General features: G+C 35.4%; 1 protein-coding gene across 1 annotated transcript in view; it reads right to left on the bottom strand.

The window, feature by feature from the left end:
- Positions 1 to 16,016, bottom strand: part of USP54 (ubiquitin specific peptidase 54) — a 65,042-nt gene extending 49,026 nt beyond the window's left edge. Inside the window, 2 exon segments of the mRNA XM_051982143.1 lie at positions 11,922 to 12,014; positions 15,082 to 16,016. Coding sequence (XP_051838103.1) covers positions 11,922 to 12,014; positions 15,082 to 15,228 — 240 coding nt within the window. The 5' untranslated portion in view covers positions 15,229 to 16,016.
- Between the last annotated feature and the right edge of the window lie 2,638 nt (positions 16,017 to 18,654).

Genomic DNA, 18,654 nt, shown 5'->3' with positions numbered 1-18,654 from the left:
CCCTGTAGCTGTGAGTTTTCCAATATGCAAAATAACAGAAGTGGACAGAATGATCACTGAAGTTCTTTCCAGCTCTAAAATTCTGAAGCTTCTCTCTGTTCTATAAGCTCTCTAAAAGGAAAGGCAGAAGCAGGAAGAGGTACAGTCACTAAATTTGGCAGCTTCAGGTATTTGATAGGTACCTCAGTCAGAAGTATTCTGGGACTATTTCCTTAATAACTTCTTGCATATACTTTAAGCTTTCCCAATCATTCAATTATTGAGACTTCTCTTCTTCAAACCTAACAGAGGAAATTTTAATTCTTCATCTTTTCCTCTTAATCTGTGCTTTCCAAACTTTTCAGCACTTAAGCCCCTTTTCTAATGCTTCATCATCTTTATCTTTGAAAACATGAAGACTAAAACTGATGTCTGTCTCAGAAATTCATTTCTCTAGAAAGGAAAAAAGGGTGTATATCAACACTCTGATAAGGATGAGATTAGTCAAAAAGAAAGGGTAAGCTTAAACTAGATGATGGAATAGCCCCAATTTAGCTTTCAAAGCCTTTCATAAACTGGGTCCAGCCTACCATTCCAGGTTTATCACATTACTTTTCTTCATCTAGCCTACTTTTTAATTAAATTGTTCTACTTGCTGTTCCCATAGATATAACAAGCCATCTCCATGTCTGTATCTTTACAGAGATACTACCATTCTTAGAACACTTAGAATCCCTCTTCATTTTTACCTCTTACAATCCACAGATTCCTCTGAAAGTTGATTCAAGTGCCACTTATATAAAGCTTTTTCTAACTTCTCACAGTTGTAGATTATCCTCAAATTTATTTTGCATAATCCAGAGAGAGGATTATGAGGACTGAGTGTGGATGCAACATAGTATTTTCACTTTTTTGTTGTTGTTGTTTATTTGCTTTTTGCTTTCTCTCTCATTTTTTTTCTTTTTGATCTGATTTTTCTTGTGCAGCATGATAAGTATGGAAATGTGTATAGAAGTATTTCTCATGTTTAACATATACTGGATTACTTGCTGTCTAAAGGAGGGGTGGGGAAAAGGGAGGGAGAAAAAAATTGAAACACAAGATTTTGCAAAAGATTAATGATGAAAACTATGCATATATTTTGAAAGCAAAAAGATTTTTAAAAAGAATTACTTTGCATAGATTGACAGATCTCCAGCATATCTATAGATATATCTCTGCATATTGTCCACATATATCCACACCCACACTTACCCCCAGAAGAATGTGAGCTCTCTGAGGGCAGGGATCATTTTTGGTTTTTATTCTGTGTCTAGAATAGTATCTGGTGAATTAAATTTATGAAGACTTTATGAAGGGATTCCCTTTTGAAAGTGGGAAGAACCTGGCTTGATTTTTGCTCACAATCTAACAACTGTATTTCTATCCAAATATACATACAAGTCACAAAGTGGGATCATTGGACACAGCCCTACATAAATGTCAACCTGAGATATGGAAAGCAATGTCAGAGTAGAAGGAAAAGTTCTTCTGTGAAATGAAAATAGGTCACAGGTAATTCACATAAATCCTAATGCAATATAGAATGTTAACTACTGACCTCTGTGTGTGTGTGTATGTGTGTGTATGTGTGTGTGTGTGTATATATATATAGAGAGAGAGAGTAGAAGGAAAAGTTCTTCTGTGAAATGAAAATAGGTCACAGGTAATTCACATAAATCCTAATGCAATATAGAATGTTAACTACTGATGTGTGTGTGTGTGTGTGTGTGTGTGTGTGTGTATGTATATATATATATATAAACATTACTCAGGCTTTCACCCAAAAAACACTACTGAAGAAAGGAAATGAAATGTGTAATGCTATAATTTGAACATTATACCAAATTATATAGTTTATACATTATATAGTTCTCTATTTTATAAACATTCTATTTCTCATGATCCCTTTGTGACCCTGCAAACAAGTTTCATAAACAGGATTAAGTGACTTTGCAAACATCCCAATGCCTTTTGAATTATCTGTAATTTTGATGACATGACTATGGTATTCTTGGATTCACTCACTCATCAAGAGATGGTGCTAAAGAGATGGTTTTTTAAAGTAGCTACCAGTTGGGAATCAATGAAAACATTCCAACTGAGAACCACCACAGCAGATAAGTTGAGAAACTAAAATGAACAGAGGCCACTCTTAAAGCAGAATTGCAGTAGCAAGAGTAGGAAATCACTGACAGAATTGGGAAAATCTGCATTCAAATCTAGCTTCAGATCCTTTCAAACTATGTGACCCTGAGCAAGTCTGGATATCTCTTGCTGAGACAGTGCAATGAGATAACACTTGTGAAGCACCACATAAATTACTATTTATTATTTATTTATTTATTATTGTTTATTTAATAATTATTATTATTTATATTATTCCTATGATTATTATAGTAAAAAGTAAAACTTAGGTTTCAGTCTACTATGGCTTGGTAACAACAGATAATCTCACTAAACGAAGTATCCAGAACGGCCACATCTAGCAGGCCAGGGGAACCAGGGTCCAGCCTTTGTCTTTTTTAGGCCCTTCAGAGGATAAATCCTCAGCCAGCCAGAATTGAAACAAAGTCTCTCCATCCCTCCTCACGGAGGTCTCAGCTTTGTTGGTAATCATTGGCAGAAATCATCTACAGCTCCAGGCAATGAAAGTGATGGTGTTTAAACATCCAGGTCCTGTCTTCTGTCATTTATTCCTAACCTCAATCCTGAATCTTTGTAAAGATAGATTTTTATAAGTCAGTCAACAAATATCTATTAGGTAACTCACTGGATACTGTACTAAGGACTGGTGATGTAAAGAAAAGCAAAAACAGTCTTTGACCTAAAGAAGCTCATTCTAATAAGGAGAGACAATATGTAAAAAAAAAAAAAATAGATACATACAAGTTATATATACAAAGTAGATGGAAGGATCTGGGAGAGGGGTCCTGAAAACTGGGAGCAGAGAAGGGGGTGCTATGTGGAATGACCTAGAAAGAACTCTTGCAGAAGCTGAGAGCTGAGCGAACTGAAGTTTTAGAGGAAGCCAGAGAAGCCTGTGAGTAGAGATGAGAAGGTAGAGGATTCCAGACATAGAGGAGGAAAGGCAGGCAGAGAAGGCAGCCAGAACAAAGGCTAAAGGACAGTCTTCCTGCCTTTCCACCGATATAAGAGTGAGGCCATGAACATAGGTTAAGGTCTAGTGCATTAATGGAAAAGCAGGACCTGATTAAATAAATGGGGAATTCATCCTGGGACAGATAGCCGACTGGGTATATCACCTAACAACTATCTGACAAGGATGCTGCCAGTTTCTTTGAGTGCCAGTCTATGCAAAGATCCCAGATGATTAACTATGCCCAATCCTCTCTGAGGAGAGACCTAATGTCTATTTAAGCACAACATGGTGTAGTAATAAGAATGCTGGACTTAGAATCAAGAGACTTGTGTGGAAGTTCCATTTCTGATGTTCACTTGCTGTGCAATAACTTAATGTTGTTGCTTCTCAGTTTCCTCTTCTGTAAAATGGGTATAACACAACTAGCCTTTTGCACTTGCCAAGATAATGAGGAAAGCGCTCTGTCGACCTCAGAATACTGTATCAATGGGAGTTCCTGTTGTTCACCATTACTGTGCCTCTCTTTTTGGCAGCTGATAAGGTTTCTTGCAGGCTAACTGTCCCTACCACTTCCATGCATATTGCTGGCACAAAAGTTTGCTGAACTGAAAAGAAATCAGGAAAAAATTGAGGGTTAAAACCATTTTGAATGGAAGGAAGTATGAAAGGTAGAGGAACAGATGGTATTTTTATTGCAGAACTCTTCACTGGGCAGGAAGTGTAGTTGCAAAGGCATTATTTTAATGTCCTGTTGATTCTCTATGAAGAACAACCTTAATCTGGAAGGTTTAGGTAAGAGACCAAAGTATAACAAAATGACAAAGGAGGCTACTTTATTTTTTTTGTCCTTCAGCAAGAATTATTTATTAAGAACTGGTGATATAAAATAATCACCCTAGCAAGATGAATAGATCACAAAAATCCTCTATTAGTCATCCATCTACACCCAGAGAGAGGAGTGTGGGAACTGAGCGTGGACCACAACATAGCATTTTCACTCTTTCTGTTGTCGTTTGCTTGAATTTTGTTCTCTCTCAGTTTTTTTTTTTTAACTGTATAGATATGTGTACATATATATGTATATATATGTGTGTGTATATATATATTGGATTTAACATATATTTTAATATATTTAATATATACTGGATTACCTGCAATCTAGGGGAGGGGAGGAAAGAGAGGAAAATTTAGAACCCAAAGTTTTGCAAGGGTCAATGTTGAAAAATTGCCCGTGCACATGTTTTGTAAATAAAAAGCTTTAATAAAAAAATTTTAAAGTACTTATATTTTCTAAAAAAAAATCCTCTATTGTTAAATGGAAATGATACATTCAAGACTGAGTCCCCCATCATGAATAGATTAGATTTTGACTTTGTCAGGGACTACAACCTGCAGTTCAAACTTTGATACCCTGTAGTACTATCTCTGATCAGAGTACTCATTTCATCTCAAAGGAAGTCTGATATTGGTCTCACTGTTATTTACTTATAAAAAGGACCAATATGAAAACAATACAAGATCCAATTTAATCTTCTCATAGACTTCGTTTCATTTTTTATAAGTGAAGGGGGCTACTTTAATAGAACAAAGATCTATTTGATTATCTGCTCTCGTTCTATTTGATTCTTGATCATGTTGTTCCATAAATTCTCCATAAAGAATCTAGAAATTCTGGATTTCTTCTGGAAATCTTCTTTTAAGTCTTTTAATATTACTATTTCATAGATAACATTGCAATACTAAAACAGTCCCTTCCTTCAAGAAACACTATAAGTATAAACTCAGAAGATAGGAGAGTAACTGAGATGTTCAAAGGGGAGAATGTAGAGAGAAGGGAATGTCAGAGAAACCCATCACATACTTTTCTAGTCAATTATACAATTTTGATCCCAATGAGTTTAGGAGTGAAGCAGAATCAAACAGATGTAATGACAAAGGCCTAAAGATAATGGCTAGTTTCTCTGCTCTCCATTTAACTCCCAAGAAAACAAAAAAGAGCAAAAGTTCAATCTATTAAATGTAGCAGGGCTTGAAGGCTGAGGAATGGAGTTGTGTGTGTAGTGATAGAAGAAGTGTTCAATGAAACATTTAAAAATACACGTAAAAAATTTCAGAAAGAACCACAGACAAGCAGGATGGTTGGTTTGTTGCTGTGTTATATATATATAAAATACCTTTTAACTAAACAAAACAAAAATATCTCATCAAAGTTAACAATTTCATGTGAACTTTTTTCTTTCCTTTTTTTTTTTGGGGGGGGAGGGGTATATTAAACTGTTCATGTTTCTAAAGTTTATGTATTATAAAGAGAAAATTTTAAAAAAACAACAACAACAAATAGGGCGAGGCTCTGCTTTGGGCTTTCCCTCATTTCCAGATTTGAAATATATGATATCAGAATAAAAATCCTATTCTCTATCTTCCCATGGCCACCTTTGAGGCAACTTTCTGGCAATAATAAGCATCCTTATACTGTAGTCATCTTATTTTCTAAACCTGTAAGCCCAACTCTGCTTAAATAACAGCATGACTTCTTGCTAAATTCAATGTGTTTCACCTCAATTTAGAGCTGGGGTGGGGAATATCTGGCCCAAAAGCTGTATAAAGCCTGCAAACTTATTTGGTCTGGCCCTGCCAAGGCAACCACAGGCAATGATGAACTGGAAGCTAGGTACAGCAACTTCCCACTGCTTGAGGTTATAAGTTAAAAATTTTGTATGACCTGCAAATGAAGTTATAAATATCCAAATAGCCATTGGTAGAAAAAAAAAAAAGATTTCCCACTGCTAGATTAGAGTTTTTCTCTCTGATTCCTTTAGATGACCAGCAGAGGTAGACACCTCAGACTATTTAACTTGACTCACTTCTTGATAACCCAAAGTGGCCTCTCTCTTTTCAGACTGTTCACAGCGTTTTATCTGGAGTTCAGCTTTACACTTAGTATAGGCAGCTCTGTTATCACAGTTATTTCCATGCACCATATCCCTCTATTCTGCAGTCAGTGGCTTCAAGACTGGCCAGGTTGTCTCTTTTCATCTCTGTATCCTAAACACTCAGAAGTACATTTACCTTACACCTAAAAGTTTCTTAATCAAGCATTAAAATTGAATTATCCCTGTCCCAAAGAAACCCACAGAACGCCTCCTAAGTAGTGGGAAAATTGGTATTGTTTTTGATGGGAGAACAATGAAGCAGTGTTGTGTTTATGCACTAATAGAGGCAAATTGCTTTCACAAATAGAATGAAAATGTACAGACAGTCACATCTTGGACACTGAGAGGTCACAAGTAGCAAATAATGTTCTTATTCCCTTTTTACACTCTACAGCTAACAAGGGTTTATCTGCTGTATCACATATGGGACCCTCTTATCTCTTGCCTTTCTGTGTTGTAACAACCCATGCTGGTAATGCTTCTCCTGGGTTCCCCAGTCTCCTTCAAGTCTAACCTCAGTCAAACCTCCTGTCAAGGACCATTCAAGGGGTCCATTACTCCCTCTCTCCTGCTCCTAGGGCTTCCCTTTGAGGCTGCCTTCTATTCACCCCAATTGTATCTCAGGCATAATTACTTGACTATTGTCTCTCACATTAGGATGAGGGTTCCTTGTGGTTATCAACAGTGGGTTTTGTCTATGTATTTTCAGTGCTTGTGCTAGTATTTAACAGATCTTTGAGAGCTGAATGATGGAGGTGAAGAATCTTTAAAAGTCTGTCTTCCCAAAATGAGGATTCCTTTGAATATATATATATATATATATATATATATATATATGTAATTGAGTTTACTAAAAATAAGTTGCTAAAAATAGTGAAAAGGGGAGGGAACTGATCATGTAGCTAAGCTACCTAGCACATTTCTTCACCAATAAAATGAACTGGGATAAGGGGAGAGAAGTTAAGCTAATTGCCCTGTAAAGATTCCTTCTAGCTTTACATTTTTGATCCTTTGAATGAATTCACACAAGGAAGACAATTAAAATCGTTAAAAAGATTTTTGTTGTTGTTCAGTCGTGTCTACCTCTCCATGATCCTATTTGAAGTTTTCCTGGTAAAGATACTGGAGTGATTTTGCCATTTCCTTCTCCAGTTCATTTTACGGATGAGGAAACTGAGCAAATAGGGTTACATAGCTAAGAAGTGTCTGAGGCTGGATTTGAAGAGTCTTCCTGATTGCAGGTACAACATTCCATCCACTGCACCACTTAGATTACCCTCATTAAAAGATTTACAAAATAATGATGACTAGTTAAATTAATTTATATTTTAAAAGATGAACAGATTAACATATTTTCAAGTCTACAAAAATTTTTGACCACATGTTTATCTCCACAGATGACCAAGTCAGAGGAAGTAGAAAGTGTTTAGGTTAGATGTAAGAATAAACTTCCTGACTCCAAGGGTTGACTTCCTGACTCATTTCCTACTGACTCTTAGGGTTCCTGGATAATATGGAAGTGGCCCCCACCTGGAGCTGGTGTAATCTCTTCCAGTGCTACTGATCTATTCAGATGAAATATTTATTACCAAATGATAATGAACTTTCTACTACTTTAAAATTATATTGTTTCTTATTGCTTCTCTCCCTTGCTTTCTCATGGTAACAAATATCTTCTCCTGTGCTGGGCGACATAACATATACTTAATGAGTATTTGTTAAACGACTGATTCCTCAAATTCTTAAGCCATTAAATCCACTACAAGCTTTTTCCTTTCCCATCAGAAAAGTCTAACAGCTTTTCAGTCAAGACTCACATTATTAATGAATATTTGTCCAAAATTGTACTTTGTCCAAATATGTACATTTTTCCTGCCTTTGTTACCTTACACTGATATTCACACACACACACACACACACACACACACACACACACACACACACACACATACACACACCCACCACTAATTAGGGAGACTAGCTGAATTGAATCAATCAATGCCACATTCTTCTTTGCCTATAACAAAAACCACTCTGTTTTACATCCTGGCACTGTAAAGACTCCAGTACAATCCCTGGAAGGAGAACAAAATCATTGTGGCATACTAAGTACAGAGGACGGATTTCCTCCCCTGAACTGAGATAAATAAATAAGCGAACACCAAAGTCAAGTCATGCACTACAGCAGAGAAAACAGCAGATTTTCAAGATGAATAATATGTAAGAGCTCTGTGCTACAGGCATGCAACAGTAAAGGTTAAGAAAAAATATGGAAATAGACCCCGTGTAGTAAACTGGGGATTTTGGATAAGGATGGTGTGAGGTAAAGACCTCTTCTGGTCATCAATTCACAAATTTCAGGTACAGGGTTCCAAAGCAAGCAAAAATGCACATGAATACCTGAAATAAACTATTTGATAAAAGCCAAACATGAGTAACCCATTGAATCTTCTTTAAACAAGTGAAACTTCCTTCACATCTCTTGCATCCCCCTCTTTCCACTCATAGAATCACTGCACTAACTTAGTGTGCTGCTGATACAGACTACTACAAAGATTTCCTAACTGGGAGTTTCTCTCTCCTCCTATCCTTACTCCACAGAGTAGTCAAAGCAACATTCCCAGAGCATGGATATGACCAGGCTACTCTCTGCTCACAGAACTCTATTGCCTCTAGAACCAAATACAAACTCCGCTGGGAAGCACTCAAAATGCTTTATTCTCTGGCTATAGATGTCTTCCAGGTTTATTATATAACACTCCCCTTCACTTCAGGCCAAAAAAGCCTTCCTGCTATTTGTCAGACACTAGATAGGTTGGTCCTCAGGGGAAAGTTAGGCAGTGCATCACTGGGCCAATACTCAGTCTTTCAAACTTGGAGAGATCTAGTTTTAGTTGTATCCTTCCAAAACAATTTTTGAAAATCCAGTCACTTCTGTTCTGTGATAAAACATCAGAGAAAATTTTAGGGGAGAGTAAGACAGTATCATAATTTTTCAATTTTTAAAAATTTTAACTTTTTGTTATACTTTAAGTTCCAAACTATTCTTCCTTCCCTCCTTCCCTCCCCAACACTACTTGCCAACATTTAACATAGATACATATACACACACACATAAAATCATACTATATATACACATCTATCAGTTCTTTTTGTTTTGTCTTGGAGGGTGATGGTTTTGAGGCAATTTGAGTTAAGGGACTTGCCCAGGACCACATATCTAGTAAATGTTAAGTTTCTGAGGCTGAATTTGAACTCAGGTCTTCTTGACTTAAGGGCTGGTGCTCTATCCACGGTGCCATCTACTTGGCCCATATCAGTTCTTTCTCTAGAGGTAAATAGCATCTTTATTCATATATCCTATGTAGTTGATCCCATCTTCTTTAATAATTTCTCAGTAATACTTAGTAAGCATCCATTGTGCAAATAACTATATAGATATTCCTAAATATGCAAAATTCCAGTGTCAAAAAGTTGACATATTCAGCAGACATTTCCTAAGACTAACACTCAAGAAAAACAAAGACTTGTTAAATTTAACTGACAGAATGAAATCTGAAGGTTCACTTATTTCATCAATTCTATGGGGAAAAAATTCCATATGTCAAACTTAGAAGGAAGCCCTGAAAATTCAAAACATGCATCTTCCATTTAAAAGTATGAGTCAAAAGAAAAATAAGGATTGATATAAACAATTTCCTATAGAGTTCTTTTATGAGAAAAAAATCATGGAAAAAAATAAGATTTCAGCTTTTAAGAAGTTTTAGAAAATCTAAGAAAGCATGTAAGAAAAGTCTAAGTGCATATGTATGTATGTTTGTCTACATGTGGTCAGAAAGAGACGAAAATATACATTTTACTAAAAAAAATCATATATTACTTGCCCATTCATTCAATAATTACATACTGTATTTACTTCATTCCAAAAGGTATATTAGGCTCTATGAAGGAAACAAAACAAATAAGGTACCACCTCTTCCCAAGAAACCAGACAAGAAAAATATATGAGACAGGCAAAATATGTTAATCAGTCTAAAACAGAAAGTATAAATGAAGGTTTATCAAATGATCAAGGAATGAAAAGGGAGAAGGAAGAGGAAGAAAGGAGAGCAAAACTGATAGTGAATTTAAAGATATCCTGGCTTCTAAGAGGCATCACAAAGAATGTGTTCACACTCAACAGTCGTTCACAGCAGAGCTAAGTTTCTTGTTCAACATATGACCCTTCCATTCAGGAATTTCTCCAGTCTTTAAATTTCCCTAATAAGGTTCTTAGATTATTTTTCATGGTAAGGCCCAGATTTTCCTTCAATAATAACAGGTTAATATAGTTGGGTTTTTGCTAGAATTCAGTGACTCTTTATATAATGGCATCTGTCTGCAAAGCTGAAGGCACTCAACTAGATGAAACTTAAGGTTTTACTCATGTGTTGTTTTGGCTTGACTTGTATGGAAAAGCATGATCCAGAGATATATAATCTACTGGTGGCTTAATTCTACCAGTTTCATGCAAAACTGTCCAATTAATCCATTATTTCTACTTCATCTTTTGTCACAGTTAATGAATTTTTAAGGTTATAAGGTCTTATAAACAAAGGATAAAGAGAAAATTACATTTCTGGACCAAGAAGTAATAAAGCAAGACACAAATGAAATGTCTCTAAGGAATGCTACTAAAAGATATTTAGCAACTCTGCCTTCATACTTATAAACTCTGACACTTGCCATGATTTCCAGACACAGCTCCATAGAAATCTGGCATCTGCAACCCTCATTTGAACCTAAAATATGAACATGTGTGGGTGTGGAAAGAAATGGTCTTAGAATCACTTGCAATTTAAAAAATATTAGTTAAAAGAGTAGAAAAATTCTTCTAGTTTCCTTACATCCTCAAGATGTTTCCAGGTGTCTTGTATAGGTTTTTTTTTTTTTTTTTTTTTTTGGCCAGGATATAATAATTCTTTGTCCAAAATAGAAAACATTACCCACAGTGACACAAACTGACTCCATCCAGGTGTACCAGTAACTTACTTCAAATGAGGCTTTATGAAATTGAAAAAGGCTTCTGGCAATCTCATTTGAGAATTCAGGAAGTCTGTCCAACCACAACTATTCCATCTTTCAGCTGCACTAATAAAGGCCAGGGAAGCTACCCATCTAAAATGGATTGGTGACCCAAGTAGAAAGCAACTACTTACACTTTTCAGTGCTTCCTTCTCTGACATCACTCCAAAGCCCTGGAAACTACTTCAGTAACATAGTTCTCATTTGAGAAGTTCTTTAACTTACACAGCAGCAAAAAATTAGAATCCTATTTCCTAAGATTAAGTTCCTTGAGATCTCTGAGTTTCCTCTCTCCAGTCTGTTTTGTTTTTCTCTGACATCTAAATAAATATCTAGAGTTCTTAGAATTTAGAAATGGATGTCAAATTTTAGGGTCAAATTATACAAATAGGATAACAATATTTTAAAATGTATTATCTATGATAATAAAAAAAAACAATAATCATCAATACCACAACTTCTAATGGGAATAGAAAATACTGCAAAATTCTACTTTAGCAAAAACTCATCAGTTGTGTGTCTGATTACATTATATTAAATTACATTGTATTAGTAAAAAGAAAATAATGTAAATAGTTGAACAACAATATAGTATTCCAACTAAAGAGATTCCAACAACAAACCAAAGCTTGGACAGATTCAAAAGGAGCTCAGAACGTTCAACTATTAAGACCAAAATTTAATAACTTGGGAGAGTTAATAGTGAAGTTAGAGCAGCTCTTGAATTAATCAGAATGCCAATTAAAACATTAGGGATGTGCTGTCTATCTATGAAGTGGAATAGGAATGATTCAAACACTTACTTTGAGAGCACAAAAGATACAGGAGTCTCCCATACATTTGTGAGTAGTCAGTTGCCTAAAGCTGCGACGGAAGATGTCCAAGTGCCATAGAACCTGAATGGAAGTGGGAAAACATTTCATCATTCTGCACAAAAAATGCTATCTTAACACTCAATCCTATGAAGAATAAAACCAATATATATCACAATGAAGAAACCACTTTGGGAAGAGAGAAAAGCAGAATATTCATTAGTATGTCAGATAAACATCAAAAATGATTTTAAAAGAAGCAAGATAGTATAAGAAGGGCACACAGTAACAGGGAAACAATATCATTTTTAAAAGAAAAAAATGAGAAGCACACATGGTCATGAGAGTCTAAAAATTAAATCTAGGGATGGAAATTTGGGCAGTGAAGGTTTACTATGCTGAAAGGTATAGTAAGAATAAAAGATTTTTAAAAATTACCTCAATATGATGAGTTTTGTATTAGGCCCTTCAAGTTTTGTTTTCTTACCTTTTAGAAAACTCTGCGTCTACAAAAAGGAGAGACACTTGAGAGGTCAGACTATTTTCTAAAGAATGTAAAAAACAGAGGTTGAAATCCTAGAGAGCAATATCTCAGGAGTCTTCCCTTGTGTAGAGGGTGTGTAGGCAGAAAGGATTCTTGAGTTTGTCTTATGGCAACTGTTCAGAGGACATAAATTCTTTTGAAACTTGAAAGGCTGAAATATAGCAAAGCCAATGATACTTCATACTTTTCATTCCACAAATTTAAAATAATTAACCATACAAATAAATAATGGTTTTCAATCTGTAAAATGTTAATGGTTTTTTAACTTTTTAAAAATTGAAACATTTCATTGGTGTAAAAAACCTCCAAGTGAAGAAATTCCTTCTACAAAGGGGATTCTGCCTCTTTTGCAATTGACAGCTGAGTCACTGAGAAGGGAAATCACATAACAGAATGTCCTAAGGCAAGATTAGAACTCGGAATCTCGATTCTACAGATAATGCTCAGTGAAATACACAATCCACCTCATGGGTCAATTGGAATACACTTCTGCCCCAATTATTGTTTAAGAAGGAAGCACATAAATGATAAACTATGATAGACTTGGCTCTTCTCAGCAATGCAGTGGTGCAAGGCAATTCCAATAAGGTTGGTATGGGAAATGCCATCTGAATCCAGAGAAAACTACAGAATCTCAATATGGATCAAAGTATACTATTTTCACTTTCTTTTTTGATCTGCTTTTTCTTTCTTGCCATTTTTCTGTTTTGATTTTTCTTTTATAACATGATTAATATGGGAATATGTTTAGAATGACTATGATATAACTTATATTAGGCTGCTTGCCATCTTTCATAAGGGAAGGGAAGAAAACTTCAGAACTTGCAAAAATGAATGCTGAAGACTATCTTTATATGTAATTGGAGAAAATAAAATACTATTAAGTGAAAAAAATAAAAAAGATTTTAAAAAGGAATAAAGCTAAAGCACATGACTGACATCTTTATAAAATACAAAATATTGTTATTCTTATCAGTTTATCTGAGATTGTAAGGAGAATGTAAAGAGGTTAATTTAATTACTTACACAGCAGAGAAATAGAAGTAAATACAACAACTTGTTTCAAGAGGTCATATTTCTTACTCTAGTTTTTATTAGCTGGGCAGATATTCGAAGAGACATTGAAATATTGTCAAATCTCTTCTGAAAAGTACCTAATGATATCTGTCCATCAGTCAAAAAGCATATATTAAGTCTTTACTCTAACAGGCAGAATTCCTAAATTCTAGGGATACAAAGGCAAAAACAGAGTTCCTGCCCTCAAGGAACTTACAATCGAATGGGGGAGACAACATTGTAAACAAATAGTGCACACAAGATCCATACAGAGCAGATAGAGGTCAGGTACTCTAAGAGGAAAGTAGCTGGAGGACCTAGAAAAGTCTCCTACAAAAGGTGGGTTTCATAAAAGTGCTTACAAGCAAGAATGTCTCTAGGTTTGCCTTTCAGAAGCTTTGAAACATTTCTTTTCTAAGGACTTGAACAATGGACACGCATTACAAAGTGTCTGTGATTTCATAAAACTAGAGAATTTGAGAATTGAAAGGAACTCTGGAAGTTTTGTAAATCTAACACCTTGTTTAAACATATGAGGAAGAGGAGGTGCTAAGAGACTTGAAGACTGGCCTAATATGGCACAGTAGGTCCAGAATGCAGGGACTCCCTGGCCAGAGCTCTTTCTACCATAACATGCTGCTTTTTTTCCCCTGGGAGTATTTTACTTGTCAGTTGCTACAAGGAGTGCACAGGGCATCAGACTTCAAGGTGAACAAAATAGGTTTTATTCAGATTCTTTTACTTTGTACAGCTCAAAAGAATTAGGAGGTGAAAAATAGCTGCTAGATTTCTTGTGGAAGTGGCAGGGTGATCCTAAAACCCTCTGGTCTCCTGGGTCAGAACAATCTTGACACGTGACAGCTCCAAGGAGGGGGTTAGTAGCAAGGAGTAACCACAAAGAATAATCTGAGGGTGGATAATCACCTCTAGAGAACTCACTTTCTAACAGTGCTGTTCAGGCACGTTTGACCAGATGTTGTTTATGAGCCAACACAGAAAAGAATGCTAAGACAGAGAGAAAAGGAAAGAACTGAATATAAGAACACACTAACGGTATGAAATATCATAAGGTTGCTACAATTCATTTTTTTAAAGTCTTTGATTTGATTTGATTTTTAACTTTTAGAAGAGAAAGGTAATTTTGTTAATAACCGAACTTTGTTTCAAGTGAGGAAAACTGTTTTTAATTTTAAGAAAAATGTATCCAAATGTGTTAACAGATTTTTATTTCCTTAGTCAAGAGAGCTAAACTTAAAAAAAAAAATCAAAATTGTAGCTCTTAATGCTACAAAGAATTTTAAGAGATCCTTTAACCCCCACCCTAAATTCCCTTCAAACATGCAAAGTATTATTATTCTTGTTATACCAATTAGGCAACTAAGGCCCAGGTAGAGATGAAGACTTGCCCAGGATTACAAAGAAAATTAGACAAATAAGGACTGTAGCTTCTGAGATAATAGAGAAATCCTCACATTCAACATTTATACAAATTAACAGAAATAAAACAGCAACAATAAAAAAAAAAAGGAAAAGAAATTTAAGATTCCTTACCTGCAGGGCACTATTGAGGAAGCAGCTATTTTGTCCAGGCTCATTACTAAGACCTTTACTAGGAGCGATGGAAGTTGAACTTCGTGGGGCAAACATTCCCTGAACACTTCCCCGTCCTACAGAAAAATAATTCCTTTTCCAAGACATTGTTCACATAGAGCCCCCAAAACACATAGAGGGTCTTTATCTGCTCCTCCTCTTGCTGAAGTGCTCAACAGAAGTGGAGATGCAGAGTAGTCACTTTCTTTAGCAAAAGTTTGAGCTGATATCTCCCCACAATGGGCCCAAGTATTTTTCCAGGTCCAGATGAAAGAACTGTCATTCAACTGCTCCCAAATGTAGCAAGATTCTAACATCCAAACAGGAGGAATGCAAACAGAGGGGATCCATGTTCATCTCAAGTGGTAGTTCTATTCACTACTTTCACTAAAGTGTCAGCAACTCCACAAAACCCTGCTGAAAAAGGTGATGTAATCCTCAATTCCAGAAACATCCAGGATCAGCAAGGGCCACTTTCTTTTGAACTGAAGACAAGAATCTAAACAGCAAAAAGCAGACGAACAGGAATGAAATGAAGCTCTCTGGAGCTATAGTTGACTTGTTCCATCATTTTGGGGCTTGAAAAGAATAACTCCAATTCCGACAGAAGAGCAAAAAGATTCCACAACTACCCTGGAAGAAGATGCACATTGTGCTTTGTTTTCCCTTTGCCAAAAATTCTTCTAGTCACCCATCCAGAACATCAGAGAGCTCTGTCTCCTCTTTTCTTCTGTGACTGGAATAGCCAGCCCTGCCAGAGTGCTTTAGAAAGGAAAAAAAAATAAAAGCTTACATCACTTAATGACTGCTGGCTTAACTATGTTCTGCCAAGACCAATGTTGCCTCACCTCTCACTACAAAATTGAAACCTTGATACAAAAAAGGCCACCCCCCGCCAAAAAAAAAAACAAAACAAACAAACAGGAGGAAAAAAAAAAGGTGTGGGGCACAAGTCCTCGGAAACTTTTCTGGAATTTGTTTGAAAGGGATAGACAAAGAAGTTGATTTTAAAAGAAGCAAAAATAAACATATAGCTTTTCAGGATCAAGCAAAATTGAGAAAGCATATACCCAACTTTGAACAGTTTCTGATAGCTCTCTGACACAGAGTTAACAATAAATAAATGCACCCTATGTCATGTACATGTTATATATATAATTATGAAAACAATCTAGAACCTGGGAAGGACAAGCCATAGCCTGGAATTTGTTGTAAACAAAGTTATCACATCTTTGAGAAATATTACAGACATGACTATTTTTCCCAGTTTGTCCAAAGTTAAGTTTCCTATATTCTCTGCCAGGGGAACAGGAAAGATTAATGACAAAAATCTTTTATCATCAGGTTACAAGGCTCAAATCAAGAATATTTTCTTAAAAGTCAACCATGAAAAGGAAGCAACCAATTTCAATTTAAAGTCTTAGAAATATATACATAAAACAGTGTCACTCTTACAGTTCCAAGATACAAATAGCTAACAAATTTAGAGAATGAGAAAAAAAAAAAAAAAAAGAATGACCCAGAATAAAAAGTCATAACCTGCAATGGTGGAAGGAATGCCCACACCAATAAAATGTCTTTGAAAAAGACACATACATACTTCAAGTACTAAAGAGCTATGATTTCATCAGTGTGGAAACTCCCCTCTACTGACACAAACAGCCATTCTTAAAGCCTTAGATCACTATTTTTGCTAGTTGCTACTGCTGACATTCCTTCATCCACTAACTAACCTTCTGGTGATAAACCCCTCCAAACAATCGAGACTGACTCTCTGATGACACATAAGCTGGCTCATACTGAAGCCTCTCCAGCTGATGAGAAATTGTTTTGAACTTGTGTCTATCGTAACAGCCTTTGAAACCCACAGGGCATGGCAAGATGTTTAGGGTAGGGCTTTAGCAATAGATACAATATGGAGTGTATTTTTACATGTATATATAAGAAAAACTGAAAAGTTTTATATCAAAGGTGAGTTTGGAGCCAGGTTTAAAAGGAAAGGAATTGATTTAAAGAAAGAAGGCAGAGGATCATCCTAAAGTCAACTCCAGATCTGAAAATAAAGAGAAAATAACTTTAAATTTAAAACCAACCAACAGAGTGGGTGGGAGATAGAATAGGGGAATAGGAAAACAGAAATGTTAAAGACACCATTTAGTAAGGTAGTAATTTCACATTCATTACTTTAGTGTCTCTGCTATTAGCTGTGTAAAATGCTACCCATATTTCAGAGGTAATGCAAAAAAGACAGATGTAAAAATATCTTAACTAACTAAAATGCTTCCAAAATATCAACTGCTTCATGGGCAATAAGACATCCATAAGGACTGAAAAAGAATTTTAAAATATACCAAAGAGTAGCATTATTCTAGGAACAGTCATAACATTTATTTCTTAGAAGTCATTATCTGGACTTCTACTTTGGATTTATGCTTATTTTATCCACATTTGTACATATATCTTATCCTTTCCTTTTTGACTACACCCTGTGAAAGAACAATCATCTTCTACTTTTATATTCTTGGTACCTAACCCTTATCCAGCACAGTGCTTTGCTTTAGTAAGCCTAATAATAAATGCTTGTTTGAAATGTATTGAAATAAAACAAATCACTGAATTAATTCCACTGTTCAACTTCACCTTTGGCCTAACAAGAATGCCAATGAGGTTCATATGGAAAAATAAAAAGTCAAGAATTTCAAGGGAATTAATGAAAAAAAAAATCAAATGAAGGTGATCTAGCTGTACCAGATCTGAAATTATATTATAAAGCAGCAGTCACCAAAACCATTTGGTATTGGCTAAGAAATAGATTAGTTGATCAGGTTAGGTTCAAAGGACAAAACAGTCAATAACTTTAATACTCTAGTGTCTAACAAACCCAAAGACCCCAGCTTTTGGTCTAAGAACTCACTGTTTGATAAAAATTGCTGGGAAAATTGGAAACTAGTATGGCAGAAACTAGGCATTGACCCACACTTAATATTGTACACCAAGATAAGGTCAAAATGGGTTCATGACCTTGGCATAAAGAATGAGATTATAAATAAATTAGCAGAACACAGGATAGTTTACCTCTCAAACCTGTGGAAGAGGAAGGAATTTATGACCAAAGAAGAATCAGAGATCATTACTGATCACAAAATAGAAAATTCTGATTACATTAAATTGAAAAGTTTTTGTACAAACAAAATTAATGCAGACAAGATTAGAAGCGAAGCAATAAACTGGGAAAACATTTTTACAGTCAGGTTCTGATGAGGGCCTCATTTCCAAAATATATAGAGAATTGACTTTAAAAGAAAACAAGCCATTCTCCAATTGATAAATGATCAAATGATATGAACAGACAATTCTCAAAGAAATTGAAACTATTTCTAGTCATATGAAAAGATGCTCCAAGTCATTATTAATCAGAGAAATGCAAATTAAGACAACTCTGAGATACCACTACACACCTGTCAGACTGGCTAGAATGACAGGGAAAGATAATGGGGAATGTTGGAGGGGATGTGGGAAAACTGTGACACTGAT

The sequence above is a fragment of the Antechinus flavipes genome, chromosome 2 (genome assembly GCF_016432865.1).
Source record: "Antechinus flavipes isolate AdamAnt ecotype Samford, QLD, Australia chromosome 2, AdamAnt_v2, whole genome shotgun sequence".
Classification (NCBI taxonomy): Eukaryota; Metazoa; Chordata; class Mammalia; order Dasyuromorphia; family Dasyuridae; genus Antechinus; species Antechinus flavipes.
This window is presented reverse-complemented; position numbering and strand designations above follow the sequence as displayed.